The sequence below is a fragment of the Gavia stellata genome, chromosome 3 (assembly GCF_030936135.1).
Source record: "Gavia stellata isolate bGavSte3 chromosome 3, bGavSte3.hap2, whole genome shotgun sequence".
Lineage (NCBI taxonomy): Eukaryota > Metazoa > Chordata > Aves > Gaviiformes > Gaviidae > Gavia > Gavia stellata.
The window spans coordinates 51897987-51912201 of NC_082596.1; the positions used below are offsets into that span (position 1 = coordinate 51897987).

General features: G+C 42.3%; 1 protein-coding gene across 1 annotated transcript in view; it reads right to left on the reverse strand.

Moving 5' to 3' along the window:
• Window positions 1-14215, reverse strand: part of LAMA3 (laminin subunit alpha 3) — a 124733-nt gene that overhangs the window by 17100 nt on the left and 93418 nt on the right. Inside the window, exons 44-55 of the mRNA XM_059815873.1 lie at window positions 12544-12594; window positions 12003-12154; window positions 11352-11462; window positions 11141-11252; window positions 10412-10579; window positions 9201-9397; window positions 5243-5359; window positions 4536-4690; window positions 3034-3175; window positions 2332-2431; window positions 1825-1941; window positions 1562-1741 (exon numbers count right to left, since the gene is read on the reverse strand). Coding sequence (XP_059671856.1) covers window positions 1562-1741; window positions 1825-1941; window positions 2332-2431; window positions 3034-3175; window positions 4536-4690; window positions 5243-5359; window positions 9201-9397; window positions 10412-10579; window positions 11141-11252; window positions 11352-11462; window positions 12003-12154; window positions 12544-12594 — 1602 coding nt within the window. The remainder of the gene's footprint in view (window positions 1-1561; window positions 1742-1824; window positions 1942-2331; window positions 2432-3033; window positions 3176-4535; window positions 4691-5242; window positions 5360-9200; window positions 9398-10411; window positions 10580-11140; window positions 11253-11351; window positions 11463-12002; window positions 12155-12543; window positions 12595-14215) is intronic.

Consider the following 14215-nt stretch of genomic DNA (forward strand, 5'->3'; position numbering starts at 1 on the left):
AAAAAATATTAAATAGAACAGACAGGGATGTGCTCTCTAACATTATTATCCAGTGACTGTGGATGCTAGGGGAGGATGAGGATTATGGACAGCAGACAGGGGTCAGGCTTATGTGCATTCCCTGAGTAGCATCTCCTGCTCCTACTGTTGGAAGTGAATACTGGGATAGGCAGACTGCTGGCCTGACCGAGTAGGGTATGTATTATACTTTGTGTCAGGGCTGCTAGTCATCGCAATTCAGTAGTGAGCCTTACAGTATCTGGGCAGGTTTATTTCAGGAGAAAAGGACATACTATGAGATTTTCAACTTTCATTAAAACAGGAAACAATTTCTCATCTTCTGTGATTGAAAAAAAAAAACCCTGAAAGTATTAGCAGACTACAACCCTATGATGCAGAAAGCAAACAAAAAGAAATCCAGGCCTATTATTTTTCTAAATATGACTTCTAAGCTGGTCTGGTAACTGCAGGGATGACTTACGACTCTGCAATAACATGCAGGGCTAGCTCTTGTATTTCTCTCATTTAAAATGTTTCCTCTCACCTGACTGTATCAGACAAAGTTGCTGAAAAGATGAAAAAAGAAGCTGTTTGGGATTGGGATTGTCCCTTATTTTGTATTCAACACAGGCTCCGTGCAATCCATTTCACTTAATTTCAGCTAACAGACATCTAGCCTAAGCTAATTGTCTAGATCCCTTCTTCAGTCAGTGTAGTAGAAAATCACAGAGTCACAGAGTGGCTGAGGTTGGAAGGGACCTCTGGAGGTCATCTTGTCCAACCCCTGTGCTCAAGCACAGCCACCTAGAGCCAGTTGCCCAGAATAATGTCTAGATGGCTTTTGAATATTTCCAAGGATGGAGACTCCACAACCTCTCTGGGCAACCTGTGCCAGTGCTTGGTCACCCTCGCAGTAAAAAAGTGTTTCCTGCTGTTCAGAGGGAAGCTCCTGTGTTCCAGCCTTTGCCACAAGGGCACACTGCTGGCTCATGTTCAACTTGGTGCCCACCATGACCCCCCATGTCTGTTTTCTGCAAAGCTGCTTTCCAGCCTGGCTGCCCCTCCAGCATATACTGGTGCATGGGGTTGTTTCTCCTCAGGTGCAGGACTTCTGCGTGTTGAAATTCATGAGCTTCCTGTCAGCCCATTTCTGCAGCCTATTGAGGTCTGCTGGATGGCAGCATGACCCTCTGGTATAGCAGCGACCGCTCCCAGTTTTGTGTCATCAGAAAGCTTGCTGAGGGTACACTCTGCCCCATCATATAGATAATTAATGAAGATGTAAAACAGGATCGGACCCAGTACTGAGCCCTGGGGTACCCTGCTAGTCAGTGGCCTCCAAGTCTTTAGAGACCAGTCATGGTATCAGCTTTTAACACATACCACAGGATTGCCTGAATCACCTTCTGCTTTACCTGTCCCATTCTACTGGCAATAAAGGAAGCTCAGAATACTAGCTTAGGCTAGGTGCCTAACTTTCAGATGACTCAAATTTCTGCTGCAAAACTGACCATGTTCACCTGACAGTGACTTGGCAGGTTTCAGATAGCACCTGCAATACCTGAATTGTTTGCCTCCATCAGTGCTTTACTGAAGCCAGCACTCTGTGTGTTTCCATAGGTACTCTTCATTTTTTCCACATCTGCTTGAATTGGGAGCAGTTCATCCAATACATTAGTTGTGACATCCTTGGCGCTATTTACCATGTTCTTTGCACCGGTGATGATGCTGTCGATGTCATCTGAAACACACACAAATGCATGTGCAGATTCTTATAGTAATAGATGAAAGAGGCAAAACAGAAGTGATCAGTAAGTAACTGACCTCTGTTTATCCCATTGAGATTATTTTGAAGAGTGACAAGATCAATTTGCAGTGTATTCTTCTTTCCATCAGCAACATCAAGTCTTTGCTTTATGTCTTCAAGGGTTGGACCAATAGCTGCAAAACAGTGAATGCCCCGTATGAATTTTAAACAGAAAAACCACCTCTCTGTTGGACAGGTGGTGTGGCAGCACCAGTCTGCACTCTTACACAGCTCATGTTGCCAGTGAGCATTGAATGAATATTTGCACTGCAAAACAAGTACAAGGCTAAGGATTTGCTGGACAGGAGTACTGCAAAGGTGTATAGCATAGCAGAGGTATGAAATCCACTTTCTCGCCTTTGTGCCATTGGAAATATCCATCACAAGATGTCCCATTGTAATGGAACTAGCCTCTTCTAGTTAAATATGTGCTGCAGAGCTTTGCTGAACTGTGAAAATTCATGGTTCAATGAAAGCTTGTCATGCTGTGACAATATTTCTACTATCACTTTCTTTCTCGGTACCTTGCAATGTTCTTTCAGTCTCTTGTGCTTGATTCAAGAGTGCACTGCTCTCAGTTTTTAACTTTGCAGCTTTTCCTGATAGGTCTTCTCTCTTCACAGTCTGGTAATAGAAGCACGGTACTGTAAGACTGCTTTAATAATTATACTAAAATTTAAAGAGTAAAAGAGCCCAATCCAGTTTAAAAAAACAACTATACAAGGACAGATATTTCATATGAAGAACACCACCTTAAATAATAATTATCAAGAATAATTTAAGCATAATACAACCTTGTTCTTTAGCAAACTTCTGATACATTTAGGGGCATTTGGAAGAAATTATTAGCACACAGCTGCTAGATACTACTCCACCGCTGAAAAGCTTGTGGGTTATTACTACTGAAAAGTAAAAGAGAATACCTGAAATCACCTTGAGTGATTATCGGGCTTGCCTTATGCAGATCTCTATTTTGCACTGAAAGGAGCAGTTAGTATTCATATGGACAGCCTCATCAGAAAGGCAGTAACTAGCCTGTTCAATGCTGAACCAAGACTAATTCATGAACATGCAGAATATCAGCTTATATAAAGGTCACAGACAAACAAGGCATGCCAAGACACACAGGTCTTTGATTTTGGTGTCTCTCTGACAGTGAAAAAAAAATAAAATAAAAATCTAGTTGTAACAAATTTACCATCATTTGGCCACTTACAGGTACCTACCGATAAAGCTGAGTCAGCTGCATTCCCAGCTTTGTTAGCTGCTTCCTCTGCTGCTTTGATGGCATTAATAATATTGTCATAGGCAGTAGAAGCTTCCACAGCACAGCCTACCAGCTCGTCCTTCCTGGCACTGTTCTTTATTCTGTGGGAAACAGGGGGAAAAATGCAGCCTTCCGCAAAGACTGTGGACTTTGAGAAGTATTCTGAATAGACCTGAACTAAGTATTTTCTCAGTAACGCCAATACAAAAAATGTTTTTCAGTTAGATCTGTAATTTCATTCTGCAAAAATATCAAACTTGGAGGCAGACCAATATGAAAAGATTCTTCAGAAGATGGAATAAGTTCAGGCGTGTGGAAAAGCACAACTGTGGGCCTCCAAAGCAGTCTTGAAATGATTAAGATAGGGAGAATTCACCAAGGTAGAAGGTCAACAAGCCGCCTCAATCACAGCCTTCCAAATACACTTCAGTTCAGAGAATTTTAGAGAACTGCAGCTTCCAGATCATCTCTGGCTGCACCAGTATCCTACAGGAGTGGCAGATGGAGCACGAGATGGAGCAACTACAAGACCTCTTGGGTGAAACACAAGAACCAGTGCAGCAGCTCTGGAATCAGAAACAACAGACAAAAACTCTTCTACCCACTCCCCGTGAGCTATGCAACTGCCCAGTATTAGCTGCCTTGTATTTGTGAAAACAATGGCTTCTTAATTGAAAAAAATCACACTGAAAACTAACAAAAAAATAATGAAAATGGGTTTTTTAACCAAGAATTTTCCAGATGAGTTAGGTATTTTGGAATTTAACTTTCTGAGAGTTTCTAGTCAGTGTAATGACAAAACGCAAATAATTTGCACAGGAAAAAAAAAAAAATCAGGATTTCATTTTTTTCATTTTGTTCTGATGTACCATAGAAGGCCTCCAAAACCTCCCTCATAATTCCAAGGTAAACTACAAGTAATGGAGAGAGAACCACTTGATTCATATCAAGTTTAATATATTTTTGCCTTTCTAGAAGATTCTTTGAAGGATGAGAAAACTACAGGAAGTTTTTTCCTCACTAATGCTAAACAGGTGTGTCTGAAGACTGCCTAGACAACATTTCTTCCAATTATTTGCCACAATTCATTGCCATCATAAAAGTATCCCTGAGTATGAGTACAGGAAATAACACTACAAAAAAGATATTCTAAACATCTTCGCACTCTGTACATGAGGTTTTTCTCTTGTTAGCAAGAAGTTAATGAAGTGTTAGTACAATAATATAAAACTGTATTATGGGAGTCCCCACTTCTGAGGAAAAAAAAAAAATCAGGAAAAATACCTGGTTTATGAAGAAAAAAGAAAAGAAAACATCTGTACATCATGAAGAAGCAGAAGACAAACTGAATTTCTTTCTAAATTTGCAAATGGTCATTAAAGCAAGTGAAGTTACAGACAGAGCACTGCAACCACAGATGTTATGTACAAAAATTGCTCATTTACAGGAATGACAACATACTCTTCCAGTTGTTTTGCCAAGTCTTGCAAAGATTTGGCATGTTCCTCAGCCCTCACCACCAATGGTTCTTTGCTTGCTGATAAAGAGTGATTTGTGAGCTTTTCATTCATATCCTTCCTTGCTCCATCCAGCTGAGCAGCCAGGCTTTCATATTCCTATGGGTTTATAAAGATAAAATTTTATTTGCATTCATACATGTTTGATTTTGCCCTCATCTCCTTCAGTGTTACATATACCTTGCACCCGAGGAGACCAAGGGGAAAAGCATTCCCTTCCAGCTTACTCTGCAGGTTACTGGAAACAACTGCTAGTCATTACATTATGCTTCTAGACCTGTTATGTAAAAACTGAGTCAGACTAAAGACCCTTCCAGCCCAGTATCCTGTCTCTGACAGTGACTAAAAGCAAATGCCCAGAAAGAAACACCAGAATAGCACAATCACTTATGGTATTTCTCACAGATGTTCTCCCAAATTCAGATACCTGCAGCTCAGTGTCTTCCTCAGACACATCACAACCCTCAACAAGCTTTTCTTACAGAAACCTGTGCAGGCAGGCTCCCCTTGCACCCAGGATGGGCTGCGAGATCCTTCCCTTTCTGGGAGGCTCAGAGAAGCCTCGTGTCCTAGCCACGGAGCTATGCTACTCATTACAGTGACAGCAAGATATTGGGGTTTTTAACCTTAACTTAAGCAGGTTAACTATACCTCTTTGCTCTTTTGCAGTAATCCAAGTACACTGTTAGCTTGTGTCAGGGAAGATCGGGCAGAGCTTAGAATATCCAAGATACCATTCTGCTGTACATTTGTCTCCTCAATCCGTTTCTGAGGGAAAATGAAAGGTTGAATAACATGTGATATCGGCTTAAAAATGAGAGGCAGGGAAAACTGTATCTACCTAATCTAGTTTGCAGTTGGATTTACCAAAGGTACTATCGCTGTGTTAATCAGATCCCTATAGTGTTTAGGGACTAATGCTATCCTACTGATTAGAAGAGTGAGAAAACTCAGGAGTCTACAGTAGTATAGCATACAGCTGGGCAGCAGGCTACAGTAGTTCAGTTATTAGCACTCAGAGTAAAAGTAGTACAGATCAGCTGAGATGAACTGTCAGGACAGACCATCTAAGTGTCTGATCTCTCAAACCTGGAAACTTTAAAAACAGCTCCCTGGTGACTACCCTGATCTTTTCCATCCTCTCAAAGGCAGAAATAAAGTGATTACACTATCCCTTCATCTGGGGATCTTACCAGAAGGGGGGTGTGAAACCTCCCCACCTTATCCTCTTGAAGGCTCTGAGGGGAATGAAGCTCCTTGGTCTACAGCAGCCCTGTGACAATCCACAGTGTAGCTCTAGGGTAATGGCACACCACAAACACAGCCAGACAAGTGGTGTTGCAGGTAAAGATGCGTTAGCTTTCTTCAGTTGGGTTTCTATCATTGTAACCTGTCAAATCTCTCTCTACCAGAGAAGCGTATCAGGAGATTTATGACTTGTACAGATGCACCCATCTTTTAACACAACTGTGCATACTTATGTAGCACATATATTGTACAGTCCATGCATATAAAGGTACAATTAAATATTGAAAGGGACAGCTGAATGCAGAAATTCTTTTGTTCAAGCAGTGTTAGCAAACTGGATGGACATGAGTGTCCAAATGTCTGCTGGAAATACAATACAGCAGAGAGGAAGCAGTCTGGGAGGTTCCTGGAGCGTGTGGAAGATAACTTCCTGACACAGCTGGTGAGTGAGCCAACTAGGGAAGGTGCCCCGCTGGACACGTTACTTGTGAACAAAGAAGGACTTGTGGGGGATGCGATGGTGGGAGGCTGTCTTGGGCATGGTGATCATGAAATGAGAGTGTTTTCAATTCTCAGGGAAGTAAGGAGGGTGGTCAGCAGAACTGCTACCTTGGACTTCCGGAGGGCTCACTTTGGCCTGTTTAGGAGCCTGGTGGACAGAGTCCCTTGGGAGGCAGTCCTGAAAGGCAAAGGAGTCCAGGAAGGCTGGACATTCTTCAAGAAGGAAGTCTTAAAGGCACAGGAGCAGGCTGTCCCCATGTGCCAGAAGACGAGCCGGTGGGGAAGACCACCGGCCTGGCATAACAGAGAGCTTTGGATGGAACTCAGGAAAAAAAAGAGAGTTTATGACTGTTGGAAGAAGGGGCAGACCACTCAGGAGGACTACAAGGATGTTGTGAGGTTTTGCAGGGACAAAATTAGAAGGGCCAAAGCCCAACTAGAACTTAACCTGGTGACTGCCATAAAAGACAACAAAAAATGTTTCTATAAATAGACTAGCAACAAAAGGAGAATCTTCATCCTTTACTGGACACGGCGGGAAACACAGTGACAAAGGATGAGGAAAAGGCTGAGGTACTTAATGCCGCCTTTGCCTCAGTCTTTAATAGTAAGACCAGTGGTTCTCCAGGTACCCAGCCCCCTGTGATGGTAGACAGCAATGGGGAGCAGAATGAAGCCCCCACAATCCAAGAGGAAATGGTTAGAGGCCTGCTACACCACTCAGACACCCACAAGTCTATGGGACCAGATGGCATCCACCCAAGGGTACTGAGGGAGCTGGCGGAAGTGCTCACCAAGCCACTCTCCATCATCTACCAGCAGTTCTGGCTAACTGGGGAGGTCCCAGTGGACTGGGGGTTAGCAGATGTGACACCCATCTTCAGGAAGGGACGGAAGGAGGATCCGGGGAACTACAGGCCTATCAGCCTGACCTCGGTGCCAGGGAAGATTATGGAGCAGATCATCTTGAGTGCCATCATGTGGCATGTACAGAACAACCAGGCGATCAGGACCAGTCAGCATGCGTTTATGAAAGGCAGGTCCTGCTTAACTAACCTGATCTCCTTCTATGACAAAGGGACCCACCTAGTGGATGAGGGAAAGGCTGTGGATATATTCTACCTAGACTTTAGTAAAGCCTTTGACACTGTTTCCCACAGCATCCTCCTGGAGAAACTGGCTGCTCATGGCTTGGACGGGCGCACTCTTTGCTGGGTAAAAAACCGGCTGGTTGGCCAGGCCCAAAGGGTTGTGGTGAATGGAGTTAAATCCAGTTGGCAGCCGGTCACAAGTGGTGTTCCCCAGGGCTCGGTACTGGGGCCGGTCTCATTTAATATCTTTATCAATGATCTGGATGAGGGGATCGAGGGCACCCTCAGTAAGTTTGCAGATGCCACCAAGTTGGGCGGGAGTGTTGATCTTCTTGAGGGTAGGAAGGCTCTGCAGAGGGATCTGGACAGGCTGGATCGATGGGCTGAGGCCAATTGTATGAGGTTCAACAAGGCCAAGTGCCGAATCCTACACCTGGGTCACAGCAACCCCATGCAACACCACAGGCTTGGGGACGAGTGGCTGGAAAGCTGCCCCGCAGAAAAGGACCTGGGGGTGCTGGCTGACAGCCGGCTGAATATGAGCCAGCAGTGTGCCCAGGTGGCCAAGGCGGCCAACGGCATCCTGGCCTGTATCAGAAACAGTGTGGCCAGCAGGAGTAGGGAGGTGATTGTACCTTTGTACTCGGCCCCAGTAAGGCTGCACCTCGAATACTGTGTTCAGTTTTGGGCCCCTCACTACAAGAAAGACATTGAGGTGTTGGAGCGTGTCCAATGAAGGGCAATGAAGCTGGTGAAGGGTCTGGAGCACAAGCCTTATGAGGAGCAGTTAAGAGAGCTGGGGTTGTTTAGCCTGGAGAAGAGGAGGCTCAGGGGAGACCTTATCACTCTCTACAACCACCTGAAAGGGGGTTGTAGAGAGGTAAGTGCTGGTCTCTTCTCCCAAGTGACAAGTGATAGGACAAGAAGAATGGCCTCAAGTTCCACTAGGGGAGGTTTAGATTAGATATTAGGAGAAATTTCTTCACTGAAGGGGTTGTCAGGCATTGGAACAGGCTGCCCAGGGAGGTGGTTGAGTCACCATCCCTGCAGGTATTTAAAAGGTGTGTGAATGAGGCGCTTAGGGACATGGTTTAGTGGTGGACTTAGCAGTGTTAGGTTAACGGTTGGACTTGATCATAAAGGTCTTTTCCAACCTAAATGATTCTATGATTGTATGAGTGTGCTAAAACAGGGATATATTTCAGCAAAATCACAATTAATTTAAAACAATGGGTCCTGCAGCACACCCTCAATTCTTGTACAGTTTCACCAGGTCTAAAAGTCAAACAGTGTTCAGGAATGACAACTGTTTCTTGTCACTTTTCTGATGATACCTCAGAAGCAGTTCTGTAGAATATTAATCCCAAATAATTTAACAGTATTGCACACATCATCGCTCCCACCTTTCATGGCTGTTACAGCCAAATACTTGAAGGAACTTACTACAAAAAGTACATCAGCATCAGGGATTTGATCTAGAATAGGAAACAAAAAGGCTAGTGGCAGCTGAAGACAAGGGCTAGGCAGACTCTCCTTCCCTGCTCTCATCAGATCTGTATCTTGGTCACGCTGTCCTGGTCACATAAACAGGCCACAAATGGGAGTAGACTACATTTATACCTGTCCATACATATATCAGAAGACGGAAAGAGACCTTGGAGAAAGTCTAAAGAATTAGTGCTACTTCACTTTGCAAGGTCAAAAGCAGCAATCGAAAGCACTTCTTATCTTCTGAGGTTTAACTTTCTTTTCCCGAACACCGACATTACCTTAATGTCTTCCAACAGAACTCCATTATCTCTGTTTAAGTTTTCAGCCTGCTTGATTTGTCCTGTCGCCTTATTCAGAGCTTCACGAAGGTCAGTGATTTTGGATTCATATTCATTCAATGAATCCCTCACAATTTTAATAAGCCCATGATTTTCTTGGTGGTACTTTTGTAGTTCATTCTTAATACGTGCCAGTACTGCAGTATCAGGACCAGAAAGAAAAGTTTTGTTCAGAGAAGAAAGGAACCAGAAAAACTTCCTTCAAAAAGGCTTGACATTTAGGATTAGAAAGCTGTGGTTGTGTAAAATATTAAGCATCCTTTGCAGCGCTAATTTCAGTGTTACTATAGCAGAGATAATTATTTTTTTTTTATGTGGAACTAACACTATTTCATCAACAATTTCATCTACATTGTAGACATCTACATCTGCATTAGTCATCCGAGCTTCCTCTGTAATCAATGGAGAGATACGGGCACATTTCATCTCAAAGAAGGTAGAAACATAAAAGAAGTCAAATGAATCACACTCTTAAGAGTGCCCATTTCACTGCATACAAGATAGAGCATACAGAAGAGTTACTCAGAGGTAGGTATCAAAGTCCAAAGTTAGGGGAAATTCCTATCACTTGTAAGGTCTTTCACATTTCTCAACTATGTCCCTGGCTAGGAGATAAGCCTGTGACTTTGCTGTTCTTGCTGTCTCTAATGTCCGGAATCAGGTTTCTGAATGTCCCAGTCAAACACACCCAGAGAACATAACTAGTGCAACTAGAACTTCTGAACTTCCTTATCCTTGTATGATCTGGCCCTTGGACTACTCTAGCAGCTTCTTAAAATCTGTTGTTAAATTACATGTTGTTAAATTACATAGCTACATGTGCCATAGCCTGTATATTATAATACACCAAAGCACTGCATAGGTATATTATGATTGGCTACATCTTTATTTTACTGAGCTTCATCTAGTTAGTAAAGAAGGATCTACTGGGTTTTTTCCCCAGCTCAACTCAGTTTCTTCCATAACAAACTAAAAATGCCTTTAAATCCCCTCCAGAACTACCACTTTTCTGTTGACTATCGACCACTACAGATTCCAGGGATACATTGCAAAATGGCCCTCCCTGCACTCCATCCAAAACCAAACAATGATGCCTCAGATTTAAGATTGATCTTTCTAGAGAGTAAGAAGCTGAGAGAACAAGCCCTTACGCAGCTGAGCTTCTGTTCTCTCCTTCTCCGCCTGTGCTAGAAGTTGGCCAAAGTTGCGGTTTCGCATCTCTGTCATCATACGTTGAGCTTCGTTCAGTTCTTTGGCAGCATCTCCCAAGGGCAAGTTGTTACCTTCTGCATTTGTACCAGCTATTTGTTCTAAGAGCACTGAAAAAAAGTATTGTCAAAAAGAGCATGCACTTAAGCCTATGCAAAAGATACAAATGAGAGGGACAGTCTCTTTTCTGAAAAAGGCATGCCTATTCCTGAATTCCTTAATGAAGCAGATCCATTTTGCATTAATTGTATTAAGCTGAAAAGTATCCCATGTCACATAACCAGAGCTAGTAAGATGGCATCGGGCTTGAAATTTGCCCCAAATGACCACATTCACAGCAATAATTTTAAACTTCTAACTTAAAAGAGCCTATGATAGCAACCCAGACTAAAGTCACACTAAACTCAGGATAGTCAATTTGTTGCTCTAAATGTCCCTGTGTTAAAGCTTCTCTGTCCCTATTCTCTATATAGGGAAGGTAGGCTCCTAAACTAACATTATATACTAACATTATATATTAGATTTCTAACAGGAAGAGTGAGTTCCACATCTACATCTAAATTATAATTTATGAAGTTTCTAAGAAAACCTCTCATGTTTAAGAATATTGTAAATAAACTGGAAAGATTCCATAAAACAAAACATGTTATGGAGTTAGAAACTATTTTTACCTTGTATATTGTTGACAACTATTTCTATTCGTGAAACCAAATCTTTTCCTTTCTGATGAGTTTGGCCAAAATTATGAAATAATATCTCAGCTGCTTTGTAGTTCATTTCAGCCTAGCAAGGGAAAAAACTAATTAGATTAAGAATATCTGGATACAACATGCTAATATGTAGTCAAGAGATGTGTATTTTTAAATTGATTTGGTAAGTCACCTTTTCCTGAAGAGCATTTATATCATGATTCAGGTTAATAAATTCTGTCTCCAACTCATCTACCTTTGAACCCTGATTATGAACAACAGAACGGTAATTGTTCAATAAGACCTGAAAAGAAAGAAAAAAATAATCCAATAAATCACCCATACACAGGAGACAAAAAGCAAAAATTCACTGTATTAGATCCTTACCCAAAGTAAATAAAAGTAGCATTACTGACATGAAGGCTGACCAATGGCTGCCCAAAACCTGGGCTTTTTTATCTGTGAGTATAGCAACTGCTATTCCAACCAAAGAAATTTTTTTTAGGATTAATTTTGGTATTGAGAATTGGAATGTTGGGGTTTTTTGGTAATGCAGAGACATGAAGTGCTGGAAAAAGACAGAGCTATAGGGAAACCTCAGAGATACAGCTTTCAAGGTGAGCAGGCCTCAGAAAAAGTAGAGATACTGATTCTATTTCAGAGGATGACATGGAAACAATAGCTGTCTTCTAACAGGTGAAGCCCAGTGCTGTCAGCATCTGGTATTTGAAATCAGAAGTTGATGTACGTTTCCTTGGAAGTTGGCAAAAAGATGGCAGAAGTTCCTAGGTTCAGCTCTTATCCGCTTAATCTGAAATCCACTTTTCTGTTTATGTGTGCCTACCTTTAAGTCCTTGATGCGTGTTTCCAGATGTCTCATCTGCTCCAGTGTGTGGGTACTGGCATGGACGTTTTGCAGCTGAGACTTAATCAGCTGAAGCTCGTCACCTATTGTGCTCAAATCCTTCAGCAGTGTAATTACACAGCTATCGCAAGCTGGAGGGAGCATGAGCAAAGGAAAACAATATATATTATTGATATTTGGTGCAGAGAACATTTCACTAAGTACATTAATAAATGAGATACAGCGGAAACACTTTGATGCTTGTCATCTGGTGCCACCTGAAGCACAAAGGCAACAACAAAGCCCACAGTATTAAGGAGAGTGACCAAAGCCAGAAATAGGAGGAGGTCCCATTTACATCTGGCTAGCTGACCACCTCTTTTATAATTTTTCCAAGTGTTTGGTTGAATGTTTGCTTTTAAAAGATTCATTACAGGACACCTCCAGTCCTTTTTAAACTCTGCCACCCTTAAAAGAGTCATCAGTATGTATCCAAAGCCAGCAGAAGGCAACCTAAGTGCAGTTCTATTTTATTACTTACGGTCACAATCTTCATTGGGATCCACATCTTTTGGTTCGTTATTGAAACATTCTGAAATCACAAGACTGTCATCAGCAATCAAAGTTTTCTTATGGAAATACTACTACTGCATTTTTGCCCTCATTTTTCATGGTTAGCAGCCATTAAAACACAGTGCTGCCCTTTCATAAATCCATGCCCACTGTGAACGAGCTGAAATGCCCAGAAGGCTTGAGCATGCCAAAACATTCAGCTCCCACTTATGCCTTGCTGAGATCAACACCTTTTTCATCCCTTGAAGGAAACTGACTGTATTGCCCCCAATATATCCTACTTGGGTAGCAGCAGGAGGCTCTCTCACATCAAGTGTGTTGAATGTATTGCTAGAATTTGCCTAAAATAACACCACAGGGATTGGAGCCCAGACTATATTGTTAAACCATTTTACCCAGGACATAGGTTCAAAGCCCTTTATTTGCTTTAGCATCCACGTTCAAACCACAGATTCTGATTCCCCAAAGGATGTCTTACCCACAAGGAGCTGAGAAATGTTTATGGCCTTCCTTCATACCTGTCACAGCTTGCAAGATTAAGGGATTAATCAAGCTTGAGAAATCCACAGTGTATGTGTGGAAGGAAGCACTGTATGTAACCCAAGGCACGGAGCTTAGACCACAGATACAGGTGGTATATAACAAACATCGCCCTCAGACTTTCCAACAAGCTAGCACAAGTGACTTGCCTGTCCAGTGTGTTGTTTTGTTTTGTTTGTTTGTTTTACATGCCCCGTTAGGAGAAGCTTAACACTCTCCAGGTGCATGTGGGATTGTAACATCCGGGGATCCTAACTTCCAGGAGGCAGGAGAGGAACTGGCTCCTAAAAATGCCATCATACAGGACAGGAATCTCCCTGTCTTGATGCCCAAGTCCCTTTTACGGGCTTGGTCCTATTGCCAAACTCTCATCTCCTCTTGAAAATGAATAGGGCTGTGCATGTCTTTTACTCTGATGGAAAAGGATGCACTCAGTGTATAGGCTGCTGCTGTCAAGAGTCAACAACAGCTTGCAACTGTGAGAGGTTACAGTGATAAAATTGGACCTGAACTTTAACAGCAGCATGAAACAGCCTGGAACAAACTGCCTAGCTGTGCCATTTCCTTTGGCACTTGCACATTAAGTCATCAGGAAGTGAAATGGGATTGGTAGTGAGCGCTGCTGCCAAAAGGAGACAAGCATCAAAGAATATATTTGTAAGAGAATGAAGGAAATTATTCTGAAATTCAAATACCCGTGCAGTTCTGCTGTTGTGTAATTCAGCTAACACCAGACACATTTCAGCTGTCGCTGTGAAGTACCAATTAAATAAAACTATTATTACAGCTTGTGCACAAACAACATCAGCCAAGAAATGGTGAAATGAAAAAGTCTGGCCAAGTGCCGAACATCACGCACAAGAAACCTGCTAGAACATGCTGTGCTGATGATCACAGAGGGTTTTATTCCTAATGTGGAGAAAGAGATGGCTGAACAGAATATATAGTTGGAGACAAACTGAAAACAAACTGGCTTGTTGAATTTTGCCCTACGGATTAGTTTGTCCTAGCAAACTCTTGCTTCAAAAAGAAAGGAATGACAAAACATCAAACACTGCTTGGATCTGTTCCACGTAAGTTATAAATATAATAAAGATGTA